Source organism: Lithobates pipiens, unplaced genomic scaffold, assembly GCF_037356315.1.
Source record: "Lithobates pipiens isolate NorthernLeopardFrog02 unplaced genomic scaffold, aLitPip1_a1.2 Scaffold_8, whole genome shotgun sequence".
Taxonomy (NCBI): Eukaryota; Metazoa; Chordata; class Amphibia; order Anura; family Ranidae; genus Lithobates; species Lithobates pipiens.
Window position 1 is genome coordinate 488,837,190 of NW_027507903.1, and position 18,399 is coordinate 488,855,588.

General features: G+C 42.4%; 1 protein-coding gene across 1 annotated transcript in view; it reads left to right on the forward strand.

The window, feature by feature from the left end:
- The window catches only part of ARFGAP3 (ARF GTPase activating protein 3), a gene marked incomplete in the record, with an annotated part of 95,113 nt that overhangs the window by 39,631 nt on the left and 37,083 nt on the right, over nt 1-18,399 (forward strand). The window contains 2 exon segments of the mRNA XM_077469016.1: nt 8,745-8,794; nt 16,436-16,575. Coding sequence (XP_077325142.1) covers nt 8,745-8,794; nt 16,436-16,575 — 190 coding nt within the window.

An 18,399-nucleotide genomic window follows, 5' to 3' on the forward strand; every position in this document is an offset into this window, starting at 1 on the left:
AACGCAGTCCAGTGTGGAAAAAAAAGGGGTCCTGCACCCTTTAAAGCGGTATCATTTGAGCCAAACAAAATGAATGGCTCAGATCACACCACACAGATATCGCATATGATTTGCACAGGATTATGGTGCATTTCCTGCGCAAATCCCATGTGTTATGCCGCGTCGTAGCAGTGTGAACCTAGGCTCAAAGAGATTTTATGTGGAGAACGTGCATGTGTCTTACAGAGGTGTGTGTGTGTGTGTGTGTGTGTGTGTGTTGGGTTTGTTTTTTTGTTTTTGTCCAGGCACAAACTGTAAAAGACAGAGAGCCTTCTATTTCTCAAACTCTAGTAGTGAGATTTTCCTGCCCTTGTTTATCAACTCTCTCACCTTGGAATCCCACTTCTCCCTACCCCAAAGGTGTTTATTTGAGCATTGACTTATTGTGCAGAAATCTACTTTATAAAATTCCCCCCAAAGGGTTTCCTTGTGTAAGTTGTTGCAGATGTGCAGAACATAAGCTCAGAGATCTTTCCACTGGAGTCCCTGACAACTGTAACAAATTTGTTTGATGGATTAACCCTCTGGCATACACCAAAAGCTCTACTATCACTGTCGGGTGGACTAGAAATAAGAAATAAAATCTGAAGACTGAATGTACTTCTTACTGGAATCTAGAGTCAACCAGCCATAGTTTGACTTCTAGTGATTATGTCATTCATATACATGTTAACGTGTATGTAAACCCATTAGAGCTATTTATTGCATTTGAGCATTAAATGTATTAACAATACAACCTTAACAAGAACTGTCCATCAATCCTTTCCGTAATCTCGCTTTTTTTTTTTTCCCTGGTCGTATAATTCAGTCCATGTACCCCAGACCTCACTGTATGGTAGAGATTAGTTTCAGCATGTGACAAAGTTCTGAGCTCTGGTGTCAGAATGTTGCAGCTGTGCAATCTTTTATAGAAGCTGGTCTGATAGAGTATGATTAAGCAACTGATCAGATAGCACAGCTAAAATCCGCCTAACCCAGTGGCCCGCATGGAGGAGCATATATGTCCAAAGGGATGCTAGGGATTTGTTCTTTATCACTTGGGTTCAGAGCAGAGCACAGCTCCCTCTCAGGGGAAAACTGGGGCATGCATATTGAGAATGGTAATGCAGAAGGCTGAGGATCAGCTGGCATAGCATTACTACTCTGAACAGGGAAGGTGATAAATACCTGTTGATCCTGTCCATTTCTATCTACAGCTGGCTACACATTATACAATTTCCTTTAGATTTGCGTTCGACTATAGTGCAAGGGTATGCTTGATTGCATACAGTTTTGAAAGTGTTTTAGGTTTGACCTCCAAATTATTATATGGTTTTGGTAAATCTAAAGGGGTATTGTAAAAGAAAATTTGTATAATGTGTAGCCAGCTTAAAAATATGGCAATTAAAGACATTAAAGAATTTAAAGAAATGTTGAGGACCCAGTTAGAACAAATAAATTCAGAGCCACAAAAAAAAGTTTAGGCTTACTGTCACTTTGGCAATATCCATACAGGAAAGGAATTGTTAGATACCCCCCCTGCTCAGCAAGAGGTATGGGGAGAGCAGAGTGACATTGCTACCATCCAATAGATGCTTTGGTAAGGGTAGTTTTTGATTGAATCGTTAAAAAAACAAAAGCTTCTTTGCCAAAATGATACAGACCTCAGCAACTAGGAAACAGAGTGAACCTGTGGGAACATGACGCATAATCTGGTATTACATACATAACTTTTTTTTACTTTTTGTCTCCCGTCCAACCTTTCCTCTCTAATGTTGCAATACATACAACACTGATGGCCAGTATGTGCCTAGCTGTAGGTACTTGCCACTCATGTGACATTGGCTAGATCTACTACATTCAGATACTGAAGATTTTCATTGTTGAGTGGGGGAGTGTGCCTAATCTCTTCTACGAGTATAGGAGAACCTCTAGCTGGTGCTGGAGTAACAAAACAAGTGGCAGAAGAAACCTACTGCTGTATCCACCTCCTGGAAACGTTAAAAGTGGAATTAAAGTCTTAATTTTTTTTCAGTTGCAAGCAGTCAGGATGTTTATTGCAGAAGACATGCAATGTCTCTTTCGGAAATAACATAAGCTTGCTTGCCTGCTCAGTCTCTTTCTTTAAAATGTTCACTGAGCTGCACATTCTGGCAATATGCGTCTATGCTGGGATGACTGCATGTGTGGGAGTTGCGTCCCGTGCAGGCCAATTAAGATGGTTGAAGACCAGCACCCAGAAGAAGCCAGGGAGAAGATGCTGTTAAAAGACCTTGCGGGTATAGCACTGTTTGTACTATAAGTATCTAGGACTATAGTTCTGCTTTAAAGTGTAATGTGTCAGAAAATACATACATGATACAGTCTGTCAGTAGTGCTAGCACATCAGTTTTTGATTTTCCGAGCCCTTCCTGCATTATAGTTTTATTACCTGATTCATTAGATCTGTAATCTGTGTTTTAATACTTCCTATAAGTCAACCAGTCAACAAAATTACAGTTTCAGGGGATTGAACAAACCATAGTACACTGCAGGAGGTACTTAAAGTGGTTGTAAACTCAATTTTTTTACTTTTACCTACAGGAAAGCCTATAATGAGGCTTACCTGTAGGTAAAAAAAATAGATATTCCCCTCGGTATGCGCCGCTGACTGCAGCGGCGCATGCGCACAAAGGGATTCTCGGCCTGAAAATCCGGCAGTGGCCGACCGGCCGGAATGAAATCTCCCGCTCGCATGCGCGGGAGTGACGATATCGCGGCTCCGGCCACTCACAGCACCGGAGCCGCGATACCCGGAAGAAACGCAGAGGGAACATGTCAGCTCCCTCGGCGTGGATCGGGCCAGATGTCGGGGCCTCGTTCGAAGGTAAGTATTTCATAATGAGCTAGTATGCGGTGCATACTAGCTCATTATGCCTTTTTGCTTTGCAGGTTTAAAAAAATAAAAAATAAATTAAAATTTGCGGGTTTACTACCGCTTTAAAGGATAAGTTCACTTTTTTAGAAAAAAAACGAGGGGCAGCTCTACGTGGAACAATGCAGTTTGTACTGTCTATCTCTCTATATCAATATATCAAGCTAGATCAATCTCACAAAAGTGAGTACACCCCTCACATTTTTGTAAATATTTTACTCTATCATTTTTCATGTGACAACACTGAAGAAATTACACTTTACATTGTAGCAAAGTAGTGAGTGTACAGCTTGTATAACAGTGTAAATTTGCTGTCCCCTCAAAATAACTCAACACACAGCCATTAATGTCTAAACCACTGGCAACAAAATTGAGTACACCCCCTAAGTGAAGATGTCCAAATTTGGGCTCAAAGTGCCAATATTTTGTGTGGCCACCATTATTTTCCAGCACTGCCTTAACCCTCTATGGCATGGAGTTCACCAGAGCTTTACAGGTTGCCACTGGAGTCCTCCTCCATGACGACATCACGAAGCTGGTGGATGTTAGAGATCTTGCGCTCCTCCGCCTTTCATTTTGAGGATGTCCAATAGGGTTTAGGTCTGGAGACATACTTGGCCAGTCCATCACCTTTACCCTGAGCTTCTTTAGCAAGGCAGCGGTCCTCTTGAAGGCGTGTTTGTGGTCGTTATGGTGGAAAATTGACCTGTGGCCCAGTCTCCGAAGGGAGGGGGATCATGCTCTGCTTGAGTATCTCACAGTACATATTGGCATTCATGGTTCCCTCAATGAACTGTAGCTCCCCAGTGCCAGCAGCACTCATGCAGCCCCAGACCATGACGCCCCCACCATCATGCTTGACTGTAGGCACTTGTCTTTGTACTCCTCACCTGGTTATCACCCCACAGGCTTTACACACTCTGAACCAAATAAGTTTATCTTGGTCTCATTAGACCACAGGACATGGTTCCAGTAATCCATGTCCTTAGTCTGCTTGTCTTCAGCAAACTGTTTTCTTGTGCATCTTTAGAAGAGGCTTCCTTCTGGTACGACAGCCATGCAGACCAGTTTGATGCAGTGTGCGGCATAAGGTCTGAGCACTGACAGGCTGACCCCCCCCCCCCCCACCCACCCATTCAAACACTGCAGCAATGCTAGAAGCATTCATACGTCTATTTCCCAAAGATAACCTCTGGATATGACTCTGACTACGTGCGCTCAACCTCTTTGGTTGACAATGGCGAGGCCTGTTCTGAGTGGAACCTGTCCTGTTAAACCACTGTATGGTCTTGGCCACTGTGCTGCAGCTCCATTTTAGAGTCTTGGCAATCTTCTTATAGCCTATGCCAGTGATGGCACACCTTGGCACCCCAGATGATTTGAAACTACATTTCCCATGATGCTCCAAAACATCTGGGGTGCCAAGGTTCGCCATCACTGGCCTATGCCATCTTTATGTAGAGCAACAATTCTTTTTTTTTTTTTCATATCCTCAGAGAGTTCTTTGCTATGAGATCCCATGTTGAACTTCCAGTGACCAGTATGAGAGAGAGTGATAACAACAAATTTAGTTATGACTAAGGCCTTATAGGCTGAAACGCGTCAACCTTTCTTATTTGCGTTTTGGTCACTGTGGCTTGTTAATAAATACTACATTTTTTAAGAGCGATCACCGGAGTTCGGATCATCTTTTCCTCAACAAATCTGACACACCTGCTCCCCATTCACACCTGAGACCTTGTAACACTAAGGAGTCACATGACATCGGGAAGGGAAAATGGCTAATTGGACCCAATTTGGAAATTTTGTACTCCCTTTTGTTGCCAGCGGTTTAGACATCCATGCCCGTGTGAGTTATTTTTGAGGGGACAGCTAATTTAAACTGTTATACAAGCTGTACACTCACTACTTTACGTTGTAGGAAAGTGTAATTTCTTCAGTGTTGTCACATGAAAATATATAATATTTACAAAAATGGAAGGGGTGTACTCACACTTGTGAGATTGATATAGATATTAGATGTCTAGCTAATTCATCAGTGGTTATACAGACAGTACACACTGCATCATTCCACCTAGAGCTTGCCCCTCTTTTTTTTATCCTGTGTTGCATATCTCAGTGCTGGCAATCTCCTGCAGTTTGTTTGCAGCCAATTCCTGTCTACAATAGCTGCAAGGCATGCCATTTGTGGACTCTATATTGTAGGACCATGTGACAGGGTGAGTACTCAGAAAAGCTATTAGGAGACGAGAACGGTCAATTCTCACCCTGCAATAGGCAGTGCCAGAACAAGGGAGGAGGATCACCAGGGATTATTTAATCAAAGTTTGTACAAGACAGTGTATATGTATGTATGTGTGTGTGTGTATATATATATATATATCTCTAATGTGAGGGGGTTCGGGATGCAAAGAAAAACCCACAAATAACTTCAGGGGAAATGCAGAACTCTCTAAAAAAAAATGTGGTGTGGCTGTTTCAAGATGCAAAATAAGGAGGCACTTGAAGAAAGATGGGCTGCATGGTTGAGTCACCAGAAGAAAGCCATTACTACACAAATGCCACAAAGTATCCTGCTTGCAATACACCAGACAACACAGGAAATTTAGTCAAAATTGATAGTAGCATGAATGCAGTATGTTATCAAAAAAAATACTGGAGGAACATTTGCATTCATCAGCCAGGAAGCTGCGCATGGGACGTACTTGGACACTCCAACATGACAATGATCCATAACATAAGGCCGAGTCGACCTGTCATTGGCTACAGCAGAATAAAGTGAAGGTTCTGGAGTGGTCCTCTCAGTCTCCTGACCTCAGTTTCTTTGAGCCACTCTGGGGAGATCTCAAACGTGCAGTTCAAGACTGCCCAAGAATTTACAGGAACTGGAGGATTTGTGCCAAGAGGAATGGGCAACTTTAACATTTGAGAAGATAAAGAGCCTCATCCACAAATACCACAAAAGACTTCAAGCTGTCATTGATGTTAAAGGGGGCAATACACTGTATTAAGAACTGGGGTATGTAAACTTTTGATCAGGGTAATTTGGGTAGTTTCTGTTGTGATTTATGATTTAAAAAGAGTTAACACAATTGATAATAAATGGCTTCAGCCAAACGCTAATCATGAGTGAAAGAAAAGTTTTTGTGTTATTATTCATATTCTCTGAAAAAGGACCAAGAAATCATACATTCTGCCAGTGTATTTAAACTTCTGAGCACACGTGTGTGTGTGTGTGTGTGTGTGTGTGTGTGTGTTTTTGTTTTTATTTTTTTTGAGCTTGTAGCACCCGTGATCAGATAATTGCTGATGCCATGCAGGCCTAATTCAGATCTGTCAGAATATCTGTGTGCTTGTACAGGCAAGCAGATACAATCTTACAGGAAGAATCGATGAACTACAAGCCGAAAGCCGCAAAGGATTTCGGGGCTTGTAGTTCATTCACATGCATTAATGATTCCGCCGTCTGTGGCTGTTCTGATTTAAGTGACAGCTAGTACTGGGAACTTCTCCCTAAAAACAGGTGGAACACGTAACATGTTCCCAAAGGTGAACTTATCCTTTAACAACTATCAGCTTTTAGTCATAGGGTTTAAAGTGATTCTAAAGCCTCAAGGTTATTTACCTTATTCATTTTATGCATTAAGGTTAAAAAAAAAAAAAAAAAAGTTCTGTTTTGCAGGAGCCCCCCTGCCTCCCTTATTCTTACCTGAGCATGAGGAAATCCAGCTATGTGCACGAGAGCAGCATCTCTCGCTGCTGTCTCCTCCCTCATTAAGCAGATTGATAGCAGTGGCAGCCATTAGCTCTCACTGCTGTCAAATTCTGTGACCGGGGGAGCAGAGACGAGTTGCCCAGTCTACGGCAATAGATGCAGACCTGGTGGTTCGTGAGTGAGCATGCATGGACGCCCCCAAGGAAAGTGGCTTTCCCTGGGGGCACTAGACAAAGAAGCCGGCCTGTAGCGCCGGCGGGGGGACCCCAGAAAAGGAGGCTCGTGCTGTTCTGTGCAAAGCCATTGCACAGAGCGGGTAAGAGTGACATAATTGTTATAGTTAATAAATAAAAGCATGGCTTACTATTTAAAGGATGAACTCACTGTTTAAAAAAAGGTATAAATGCAAATCCTCGTCGCCATCATTGTAGTTTCATAAGGACAGGATGAATCGGTGGACTAGTGTCAGTACTTGTAGTTCCTTCATTCACAGATCTCTGTGAATGAATAAAGTGTCTGCCTTGCTGTTTTCAAATAGTGACAGTGAAGATCCCCCCCCCCCCCAGCCTGCTGTTAGAGAGGGCTCAGATCAGGGGTGCTACTGCAGGAGTGGCAACATGTTCCCAAAGGTGAACTTATCCTTTAAAATGATACTAAAGTCTCTGTCATTTTTAACAAAAAAAATGTTAACCTTACCTGCTCTGTGCAATAGTTTTGCACAGAGCAGCCCAGATCCCCCTCTTCTTGAGTCCCTTGGCGCTCCTGACCCCTCCCTGCCAAGTGCCCCCACAGCGAGCAACTTGATCTGGGGTCAGCCGATCTGCTGCTCTGTGTCTCCCTTCAGACATGAAGCCATGGCCTGACCCTGCCCACTTTCTCTCATTGGCTCACTGACTTTGACTGTGTGTGTGTGTGTGTGTGTGTGTGTGTGTGTGTGTTTTTTTATTATTTGTTAATTTTTTGTTGCAAGTTGTGTGTGTGTGTGTGTATATATAAAAGGGAAAATGCAGGAGGTGATCTCGGAAACATTATATTAATAATAATATTATTTTTTTTTTTAACCCTTATAACTTTGACATGTAGCTTTATCAGTACATCCCTTTTTCCCATAAAGTATAGTTTGTTTTGTAGTACTGCTAAAAATATGTCCTTTTTTTATCTTCCATGTTGCAGCCGATTCAATGAATTTAGTATCTGCAGGAAGCGCAGCTCTGACAGGTGATCCAAATCCTGTTCCTGGTTGCTTCAGTCTCCTTCTGATCTGATCTATCCTGCACATCCCTGCACCCCCATATAATGCACTGCAAGATCTTCTGCTTAAATCTCATACTCAGTCAGAATTTAAAGGTCCACTAAACCTGAAATATATAGGACACATTTAACGTTTATATACCAAAAACATAAACCAAGACTAGGGCAATTTGGTTTTCATACAGTGGGGGATAATGAGAACCACTTTAACAACATTTTATTTTATGTCTCTGTCACTGTTGGGTAGATTTTCTCTTCCTTTTTTCTTTTTCACTGTGACAGAATAACGGAAAAACTTTGGATTTCCTTGTCACCAAAGCTGGGTTAGGGGAAAATCTTACAATTTTGGGTTCTAGACAACTGTCTAAAAGGTTTTCCCCTCACTTTGTAGAGATTTCCTATCGCTTCCTGTTCTGTTTCAGAAAGAAAAGGGTTAACCCCTACTCAATCAAGAAATGTTTTGGCTTTTATTAGACTTTTAAACATTTTAAATTTAAGGGACCTTCTGAATGCAAAAAAAAAAAAAAAAAAAAAGCCCTTTCAGGAACAGCACAGCTAGCACTTAGTACAGATACACACAGGTAGATACATTCTCTGTGATGGGGCATTTGGGTGGTTGCTGCTGCTGCTCAGCAAGTCCTATGTTTGAGTGCATGGAGCAAACCATACTCCATACACTATTACTGTGCTACACAATGATGCTTGTTCATACCCTGTGCATTGGATGACATTTGAGCACAGGAAATAAAACCTATATGTAATTCATGCTTGCTAATTTTGCATGGCTTTTATCCAGGCTTTGCTGACTGTGCATATGTAACTAAATCTGTAAATATTTCCTTACAGAAATCGGTTCCTCGCTGATTAAGAAAAAGACTGGCACAGCCAAGAAAGGGGTAAGCTGTTATGGTGTATTCTTACACTTGGGGGGGCTATTTATTAAACGTATTTGTTTTAAAAAAAAAAAAGTCACAAGTATTCATCCAGGCTGCTAAAATTTTTTATTTTTTTTTCCATATTTTCACAAATGGAAAGAAAGGTGCAGCGCTCAGAATGAAATGTCCTTGGAACCTTCGGTCTTCAGATGTAAATAGTGTCAACATTGTGCCGGCTGCTCAAAATATATATATATATATATATATATATATATATATATATATATATATATATATATATATATATATATATATATATATATATATATATATTATTATTATAAATTTTGAAATGCCTCAATCAGAAAATATACTAATTTTGGCCGCTAGATGGCGCTGACAATCGTAGAAAGTCTTTGTGTTAGAGAAGATGCAGGGAAAAATTGTGCAGCCTTAACAAAAGCTTGTAACAACATTTGTCCAACTAGTATATGGACGCCCCAACCCTTACTGTATATTTTTTTTTATTTTTTTGTGGGTATGGTTTATAAGTCTAAAATAAAACGCATTGCAACACAAACTTTAAACTTAAAATATATATGTAAACCTAGTCAATAAAATCTCATGTTAGCTTTAACCTGTTAATGAAGTTGCAAATGTCTTATACCAGGCTTGACAAATTTTGCTTAGAATATAGGAGCTAGTTAAAGTTAAAAGCCAGGTGCCCAAAACTGCATGTCCAGGGTGTCGGGCAATAGGAATGGCTCACTCCTGCAGTGGCACCTGGGACAGTCAAGTAATTTGTGCCCCCTAACCCGTGGTCTTTTAGCACTCGGAGTCCCTTCCATTAGTTCTCCTGTGTCAGATTATTAAAGGCTCCTTGTAATTTGCAGCCCTGGCCTCTGGCTGCCGACAGCCTTTTTATTATTGGTTGAGAGTGATTTCTGACTACAGTAGTCAAATATCTATCTCAGATTCAACCAATAAAAGGCAGTCAGCCTATAACCCTGACGTACAGTGGGGGGTGGGGGGGGGGGGCGCGCAATCTTGCAAAGAGACAGCCCAAAAACCTCAGCTCAGCTTGGTTCAGGTATACGAATTGTGCAGCAGCCATGTAGCACCTATGCATTCAATGGGCAGTCCGGTCCATTAAAGCTCCCCTCCCTCTTCATCACCACTAGCAAACTGAGCTCCAGTGCCGGCTTGGTTATACAAGCTGTAGCCCTTCCCTCAGTTTGATTGCATCGTGCTTCACCACCAGTCACGTAAGCCCTGATGCCCCACCCACCCTCTGCTCTCGGCCAAACTAAGGCATCTGTAATGGAACAGATGGTTTAAGATGCCCTCGACGTGTGCGTGGGCTGTCCCTTCTGATGGCAGCCCTGGTGGTCAGTGCTGGAGTGGCAGGCTTATCCTCAGTGAGTGCACAGCACACTCTGGAGTTGGGACGCCACATGCAGAACTATGAATGGGCTGACAAAATCCCCAGGGGCCAGAATGCAATTTATGGCGCCTGGGATTTGTCTTGTACTGTCTTGTACAAACTTTGATTAAATAATTCCTGGTGATCCTACTCCCTTGTTCTGGCACTGCCTATTGCAGGGTGAGAATTGACCGTTCTTGTCTCCTAATAGCTTTTCTGAGTACTCACCCTGTCACATGGTCCTACAATAGAGTCCACAAATGGCATGCCTTGCAGCTATTGTAGACAGGAATTGGCTGCAAACAAACTGCAGGAGATTGCCAGCACTGAGATATGTAACACAGGATAAAAAGAGGGGCAAGCTCTAGGTGAAATGATGCAGTGTGTACTGTCTGTATAACCACTGACCGATTAGCTAGACATCTAATATCTATATCAATCTCACAAGTGTGAGTACACCCCTTCCATTTTTGTAAATATTTTATATATTTTCATGTGACAACACTGAAGAAATGACACTTTCCTACAACGTAAAGTAGTGAGTGTACAGCTTGTATAACAGTGTAAATTTGCTGTCCCCTCAACATAACTCAACACACAGCCATTAATGTTTAAACCACTGGCAACATAAGTGGGCCAAATTGGACATTTTCACTTAGGAGTGTACTCATTTATTTTTTTTTGCCAGCGATTTTAGACATTACTGGTTGTGTTGAGTTATTTTGAGTGGACAGCAAATTTACACTGTTCTACAAACTGTACACTCACTACTTTACATTGTAGCAAAGTGTAATTTCTTTAGTGTCACATAAAAAGATATAATATATAAGGGATGCGCTCGCTTTTGTGAGATAGTGTGTGTGTGTGTGTGTGTGTGTCTCATTTTCATCTGGATGACGTGTGCAATTTGGAGTCTTGACAGGTTTTATTATCCATTTGCGCGACGCTACAACATTGTTTATATTTTACCAAATGTTTGTGCATAGGTGTGCAGCACATGATGGTGTTACATGGAGTAAGAGTGGGCTTCTGGGTTTAGGTACCCAGCTGTCTTTCAAGACAGAAGAGCAATTGGGTGACTTGGTTGCAGTGAGGTGCGAGATGATCGTCCAAAGAATAAAAAAAAAAAAAAATTGAAAGCAATATTTTTTTTTTTTTCCAAATCTTCAGGTTTTTCAAATTTAACACACAAATGCAAGTAAAATCACATTTACAATATATCTAGCCTCCATATCATGGGTAAAAAGCGACAAGTTGATACATTTGTAAACCGTTTGTATTTGTTTTGTTTTTAAAGCGGAGGCCCTAGAGAATAAAATGGTGAGAGTTGCATATTTTTATGTCACGCGATATTTGCACAGAGGTTTTTAAAACGCACAACACAGCTAGTGTGAACCCGGCCTCAATAGCAGGTTTTAAGTAGAGGTCGACCGATATATCGGCCGATATTTGCCGTTTTTTTAATTAATCGGCATCGCCCGATTGTGCTGATAAAAAGCCGATTTAGAACTACAGTGGGACTTTGAAATGACTTCTGTAATAGAAGTCAGTGTAAGTTGCCTGAGTCGTCATAGAAACGTCTTCCTCCTCTCTGGGCAGTCTGCCAAGAAAAGAACAGAAAGATACAATGTTTACACTTGAATGAATGAAATCATCTCTGTGTGTAGAAGTTCTCAGTTTAACCATTTAAAGACTAAATCTTTTCTGACACTTGTTGCTTACAAGTAAAAATCCAGTATTTTTTGCCAGAAAATCACTTGGACCCCCCAAAAATTATATATATTTTTTTAGCAGAGATCCTAGGGAATAAAATAGCAGTTGTTGCAATATTTTATGTCACACGGCATTTGCACAGAGGTCTTTCAAATGCATTTTTTTGGGAAAAAAATACACTATTTAAAAAATAAAAATAAAATAAAAACCGTAAAGGTAGCCCATTTATTTTTATTTTTTTTTGTCCAAAAGTTTTGACTACCTGTTTTTTATTTAATATATAGGTTTTTTTTTTTTTTTTTTTTTTTTTTTTTTTTATCGAAATCATACATACAAGTAAACTGGAGGTTTGTTTTGTTTAATAAATGTTTAAATGTAAGAAATTTTCTGTATCACTTATGAAGGTTGCTTCCACACTGAAGCGTTGATGGTAAAACGCAAGTTTTAGCGGCTCTTTACCATCATTTTAGCGGTGCTATTTGGCTGCTAGTGGGGCACATATAACCCAGCTAGCGGCCAAGGAAGAGGTTAAATGCGCCCATGAAGCACTGCTGCCAAATCGCATTGCATGCGCTTCGGCAGTGGTGCCCATTCATATCAATGGGCAGGAGTGGTGGAGGAGCGGTATACACCACTCCAAACGTGCTGCTTGCAGGACTTTTTTTAAGATCCTGCCAGCGCATCGCCTCAGTGTGAAAGCACTCTGTCTTTCACACAGACTGCAGGGGAGCCATTTTGCAGGCACTTTACAGGCGCTATTTTTAGCCCAAAAGCGCCTGAAAAACGCCCCAGTGGGAAAGGTGTGTTAGATCAAGTGTGATTTAAAAAAAAAAAAAATTAACATATCGGCCCAAAAAAAATCAGCATCATATATCGGCTATCGGCCGCCATGATTTCTAAATATCGGCATCGGCCAGAGAAAAACCCATATCGGTCGACCTCTAGTTTTAAGTGAAACTGTGTTTTGCTAACACAAGGCCCATGTTGGCCCCTGCAACCATTTATACTTCTCTTTTCTCCCTCAGCACTCTTTTCACCAAGAAAAGGAAAGTGACATACATTTTACGTGCGAGTATGGGGCAGCATACATCGTTCTCACTTTTTTTCCAAGTGACAGGGCTGATGCTAGGAAACTGGCTGCTAAGGCTTCCAGCACTATCACATGGGGTGGATGGGAGATGTGGCTCAGAGCTCCATTTCCATCTATCTAAGCTCCAAGTTGCAAATGTGAGCTTATGTAGGGTTTCTGCTTTGTGTTCTTACCAGCCAGATCTATGATAGAATGAAGGAAAGCTAAGCATAAGCAGCTTGTGGGGTGGTGGCATCCAAGTAAATCCAAAGCAGCTGCCACTTGCGCTGCCCGCAGTTTTCCTGGACTAGTGGGTGCAGCTGTCTTGACCCCCCACTGTCCCAAGCAATTGTCAAAATATGACAAGAAAGCGGGACAGCTGCGGGCTTCATTTGCTTGAGCACGCTCATCCCGCTTCTCCCTCTGTCGGGAGCTGCGGTCCGGAGTTGCAGGGAATGACAGAGCAGCGCTCCGTGTTCCTCTCGCCCCCACCCCCACTTGACAGGCCTGTGTAGCACACAGCTGAGTGAAGTGTTCTGGCTGTGTGCTACGGGCCTGATAGGTGGAGACTGTGTTGCACTGCTGTGTCATCAGGTGAGGAAGATCACTGTGGAGAGAAGGGGATTCACATGTGCAGAGAATTGGGGATACAGAGGTGTGATGGTGGGGGGGGGGGTACAGAGGAACATGGGCAGGGAGTACAGAAGTGATGGGGGGGGGGGTCTACAGAGGTGAATGTGGATGGGAGGAGGGGTACAGAGGTGGATGGATTGATACAGAGGTGGGGGGGGGGTAAAAAAGGGGATTTGGGGGGTACAGAGGTGAATGTGGATTGGGGGGGTACAGAGGTGGATGGATTGATACAGAGGTGGGGGGGGGGTATAAACGTGGATTGGGGGGTACAGAGGTGGACGGAAGTATACAGAGGTGAACGTGGATGGGAGGAGGGGTACAGAGGTGGGCATGGGAGTGGTATAGAGGTGAACATGGATGGCGGTGGTGCAGAGGTGGATGGAAGGATACAGAGGTGAATGTGGACAGGGGATAGAGAAGTGAGCTGTGGATAGAGGGGCACAGAGGTGAGCTGTGAATTGGGGGGGGGGGGGGGAGAAACAGAGGTGAACAACTGTGGATGAGGTGTGGTACAGAGGTACAGACGTGAACGTGGAATGCAGAGGTGATCTGTGGGTGGAGGGGGGTAGAGAGGTGAGCTGTGGACGAGGGTGAAGATGTAAGCAAAGTGATGTGCAGAGGTGACCAATAGATGGTTACTTTGGGGGAGGGGGGGAGAATATGCAATCCTTGTGCGTCATCCTGGACTCCTCTACATCTCCCCCCCCCCCCCATCAGCCTGGACTCCCCTATTCCCCCCCCCCCCCCGCATCATCTTGAACGCCCCCATTTTCCTATGTTTGCTGTCAAACTAAACTTTTACAGTCCATGTAATATCCCGGGGGCCTAGTTTATTTTGAAAAAAAAAATTTTTTTTTAAGTGGCAATAATCTCTCTTCCTCTCTCTGTGCCATAGTATATGGATTAGTCTGTATAATCTCATTCTATAAAGTAACCAGGAACATGTGGTTGCTCCGTGACCTGCATTTTGTGCTGGCACAGCAACCCATCAATTTGAATGGGATGCCAGACTTCCTCAAATGCAGAGAAAAGGTCCCTGCAGCCCTTCAGAAATTGCAGCCCGCACGGGAACTACAAGTGTAGTGTGGTTTTCGATGCGTGTGGGCATGCCGCATGCTATTATAATTAATAGCACCCACGTGCATCCAGCACATTTTTCTGTGTGGGTGGTTACAGCTGCAGGAACACGTGCAGACCCACAGTGGGAACCACCCGCACAGATGTGAACCTAGCCTTAGTACAGAAGAAGGAAAAAAAGTTGCATTACAAATTCATAAGTCAGCCACTAGTTGGCCTGACACTAATGCAGTATTATGTTGTAATGTAACAAATTTAGTTCTACAATAAAGACATGCTGACAAGTGTTCTTATTCACACACAAATACACAAAAATCTCAAAACGGTTCTCTTTCAATAATTTTTATTGAATTTAAATCTTTGATAAATACATCATGTATCATCAAAAATAGGTGTAAAGCAAAAACGTAACAGAAAAGACATAAAGTTTAAATAAGGCAGGATTCATCAATCAGTAAAAGACAAGTTATACAAGGTATCTTATACAATTATATCTGGGACTATTATATGGCATGAAAGACTTGGAAAGTAAGGATGCACTTCTTTTAGATTTACAACCTCTAAGTAAAAAAAAAAAAAAAAAAATATTGTCAAAGGTCTAAAGCCAACTAGAAAAAGCAAAAAGCTATCTAAGTCTTAATAAGGATATTCGTGGTCTCTTAAAGTGGAGGTCCACCCTAAAATGGACCTTCCGCTCATCGGATTCCTCCCCCCCTCCGGTGCCACAATTGGCACCTTTCAGGGGGGAGGGGGGTGCAGTTACCTGGATAATCCAGGTAACTGCACCCACTTCCGGGCTAGCTCTCTGTGGAAAGGGGCGTACATTACGCCCCTTTCCGCAAGTGCCCGCCCCCTTCTGCAAGTGCCCCGCTGCCTGCTGGGAAACGCACAGATCCCAGAGGCAGCGGGGACCATCCTCATTGCGCAGCGTGGCTCGCGCATGCGCAGTAGGGAACCGGGAAATGAAGCCGAAAGGCTCCATTTCCTGATTCCCATACCCAAGATGGCGGCGGCAGCACTCGAGTGTCGATCTAGAGATCGGCTTCGGGTGCCGACATCGCGGGCGCGCTGGACAGGTAAGTGTCACTATTTTAAAAGTCAGCAGCTGCAGTATTTGTAGCTGCTGACTTTTAAAAAAAAAAAAAAACGCGGAGTCCCGGCGGACTCCCGCTTTAAGGCTTGAAAAGGAAAGCTATAAATGTTGTATAGGGAGGAGAAGTTGAGCTCGATCCAGAGCAATGATAACCCATTATGAACGAAAAGCATTATATGGAAAATAAATTTCCATAAAAACTTCTATAAGGCAAACAGCCTAGGAATAAGAAAATAAGACCTTCATGAAATTGCTATAGTCCAGTCTGCTCTCCGTATGTTTGTTATCTATTCATTAAGAGACTTCGTAAAATACAAATATGAAATTTATATTAATAATATATAAATAATAAAAAATATATATATATAGAGATATATGAGAGAGAGAAAAGGAAAGGAAAAAAACAAAAACGTAATTAAAGCTTGAGTGGGGGGGGGGGTAGAAGATTTAATTCGTAAACGTAGCGGCAACTTCTACGGAGACCCCCGAGATCACCACTCCACCCCAATGGGCTCAAAACAGTTCTTTTGTGCGGTGCTGGATTATTTTACTTTCTGGGGCATACTTTCCCTTCCTTCCCTTCCTTCCCTTCCTTCTCTTCCTTCCCTTCCTTCCTTCCTTCCTTTTTAATAAACACTATTTTTCATGTTGCAGCTTGGTGCCAAGAAAGCAGGCATGGGGGCTCAAAAAGTGAGTGGAAAAAGCTTCAATGAGATTGAAAAACAAGCTCAGGCCGTAGATAAGCTGAAGGAGCAGGAACTGGTCAATGCCCCGAAGAAGACAGAGGAGCCAGTGTGAGTATCTTGCTGGGAACCGTGTGTGTGTGTGTGTGTGATCTAAGAGCCATGTGTAGTAAAAGAACCCATATGGGCATATGCAGGAATTTAGAAATTCAGTCTTTCCTTTTTTTTTTTTTTTTTTTTTTTTTTTTATATTTATCATTAAATAAAGCTGAGATTTATTCTGCCTATATTTTGCCTTTCCTGGTTTCTCCTCCAATACTACTTGTACCATAAACAGGAAAAGACATGGAAATGTGTTTTGAACAGTTTAGTCTATTGCTAACTAAGCTTAAACTTGCTCCCAACCCTTTCTAAATCCTTTTCGAACTACCCCGTAGCAGAAAGGTGCATATACTTACCTATTCTCTGGTCACTTGTTCTCCCCAGCAGCTGGCTTCAGGGGAGAGGAGAAATCGTTGACAGCCACAATGCCTGTGCGATGGCATCACCCATAGGCCTACTTTGGAACATCTGTTGGCGGTCTCTCCTCTCCCCTGAAGTTGCTGCTGGGAGGTGATCATGTGACCTGACGGGAGCACTCTATGAATAGGTAAGTATATGCATCTTTCTCCTACAGGGTAGTTAAAATAGAACTTAGAAGGGAGTGTGAGCAGATTTTAAGCTTAAATCAATAACTGCATCTCCATTTAACCACTTCAATACCAGGCACTTAGACACCTTCCTGTCCAAGCCAATTTTCAGCTTTCAGTGCTGTCGCAGTTTGAATGACAGTTGCGTGGTCATGTACCCAAACAAATTTAAAAAAATGAAAATTTTGGAAAGCACAATTTTTTTTTTTTTCTTTGTTTCTGTCAATTTTTTATTTTATTTTTTTGTAAATAAGTACGTTTTCATCTTGAATGATGGCCACTAATATATGGGCACAGATTAGGTGGCATTGCTGGGCATCACTTAATTATTCTGTTACATAATGGTGCCCGTATGTGGGCACTGGACAGATTTGGCATTAATTTGCGCATGTGGGAAAAACCAAGATGTCATACGGTGCCGTGCAAAAGTATTCATCCCCTTGGCATTTTTCATGTTTTTGTTTTGCCTCAAAACCTGGAATTAACATGGATTGTTTGAGGATTTGCATCATTTAATTTACAGAACATGCCCACAACTTTGAAGATGGTGTGTGTGTGTGTGTGTGTGTGTTTTTTTTGGTTTTGTTTTAATTGTGAAGCAAACAACAAATGGGACAGATTCACCCCCCCCCCCCCAAAGTCAATACTTCGCAGAGCCACCTTTTGTGGCTATCACACCTCCAAGTCGCTTTGCCACTTCTTACCACTAGGATTTTTGCCCATTCTCCCTTGCAAAACTGCTCCAGCTCCTTCAAGTTGGATGGTTTGTGCTTGTGAACAGCAATCTTTCAGTCTGACCACAGATTTTCGATCGAGGTCTGGGCTTTGGCTAGGCCATTCCAACACATTTACATGTGTCCCCTTAAACCACTCAAGTTTTGCTTTAGCAGTGTGTTTGGGGTCATTGTCCTGCTGGAAGGTGAACCTCCGCCCTAGCCTCAAATCACACACAGAGTGGTACAGGTTTTGCTCAAGAATATCCCTGTATTTAGCACCATCCATCTTCCCCCCCCTCAACTCTGACTGAGCAGTCCCGACTGCTGAAAAACATCCCCACAGCATGAAGCTGCCACCACCATGTTTCATTGTGGGGATGGTGTTTTTTGTGTGATGTGTTGGGTTTGCGCCAGACATAGCGTTTTCTTGATGGCCAAAAAGTTCATTTTAGTCTCATCAGACCAGATCACCTTCCTCCATACATTTTTGTGTGTCTCCCACATGCTTTTCGCAAACTCCAAAATGTGCT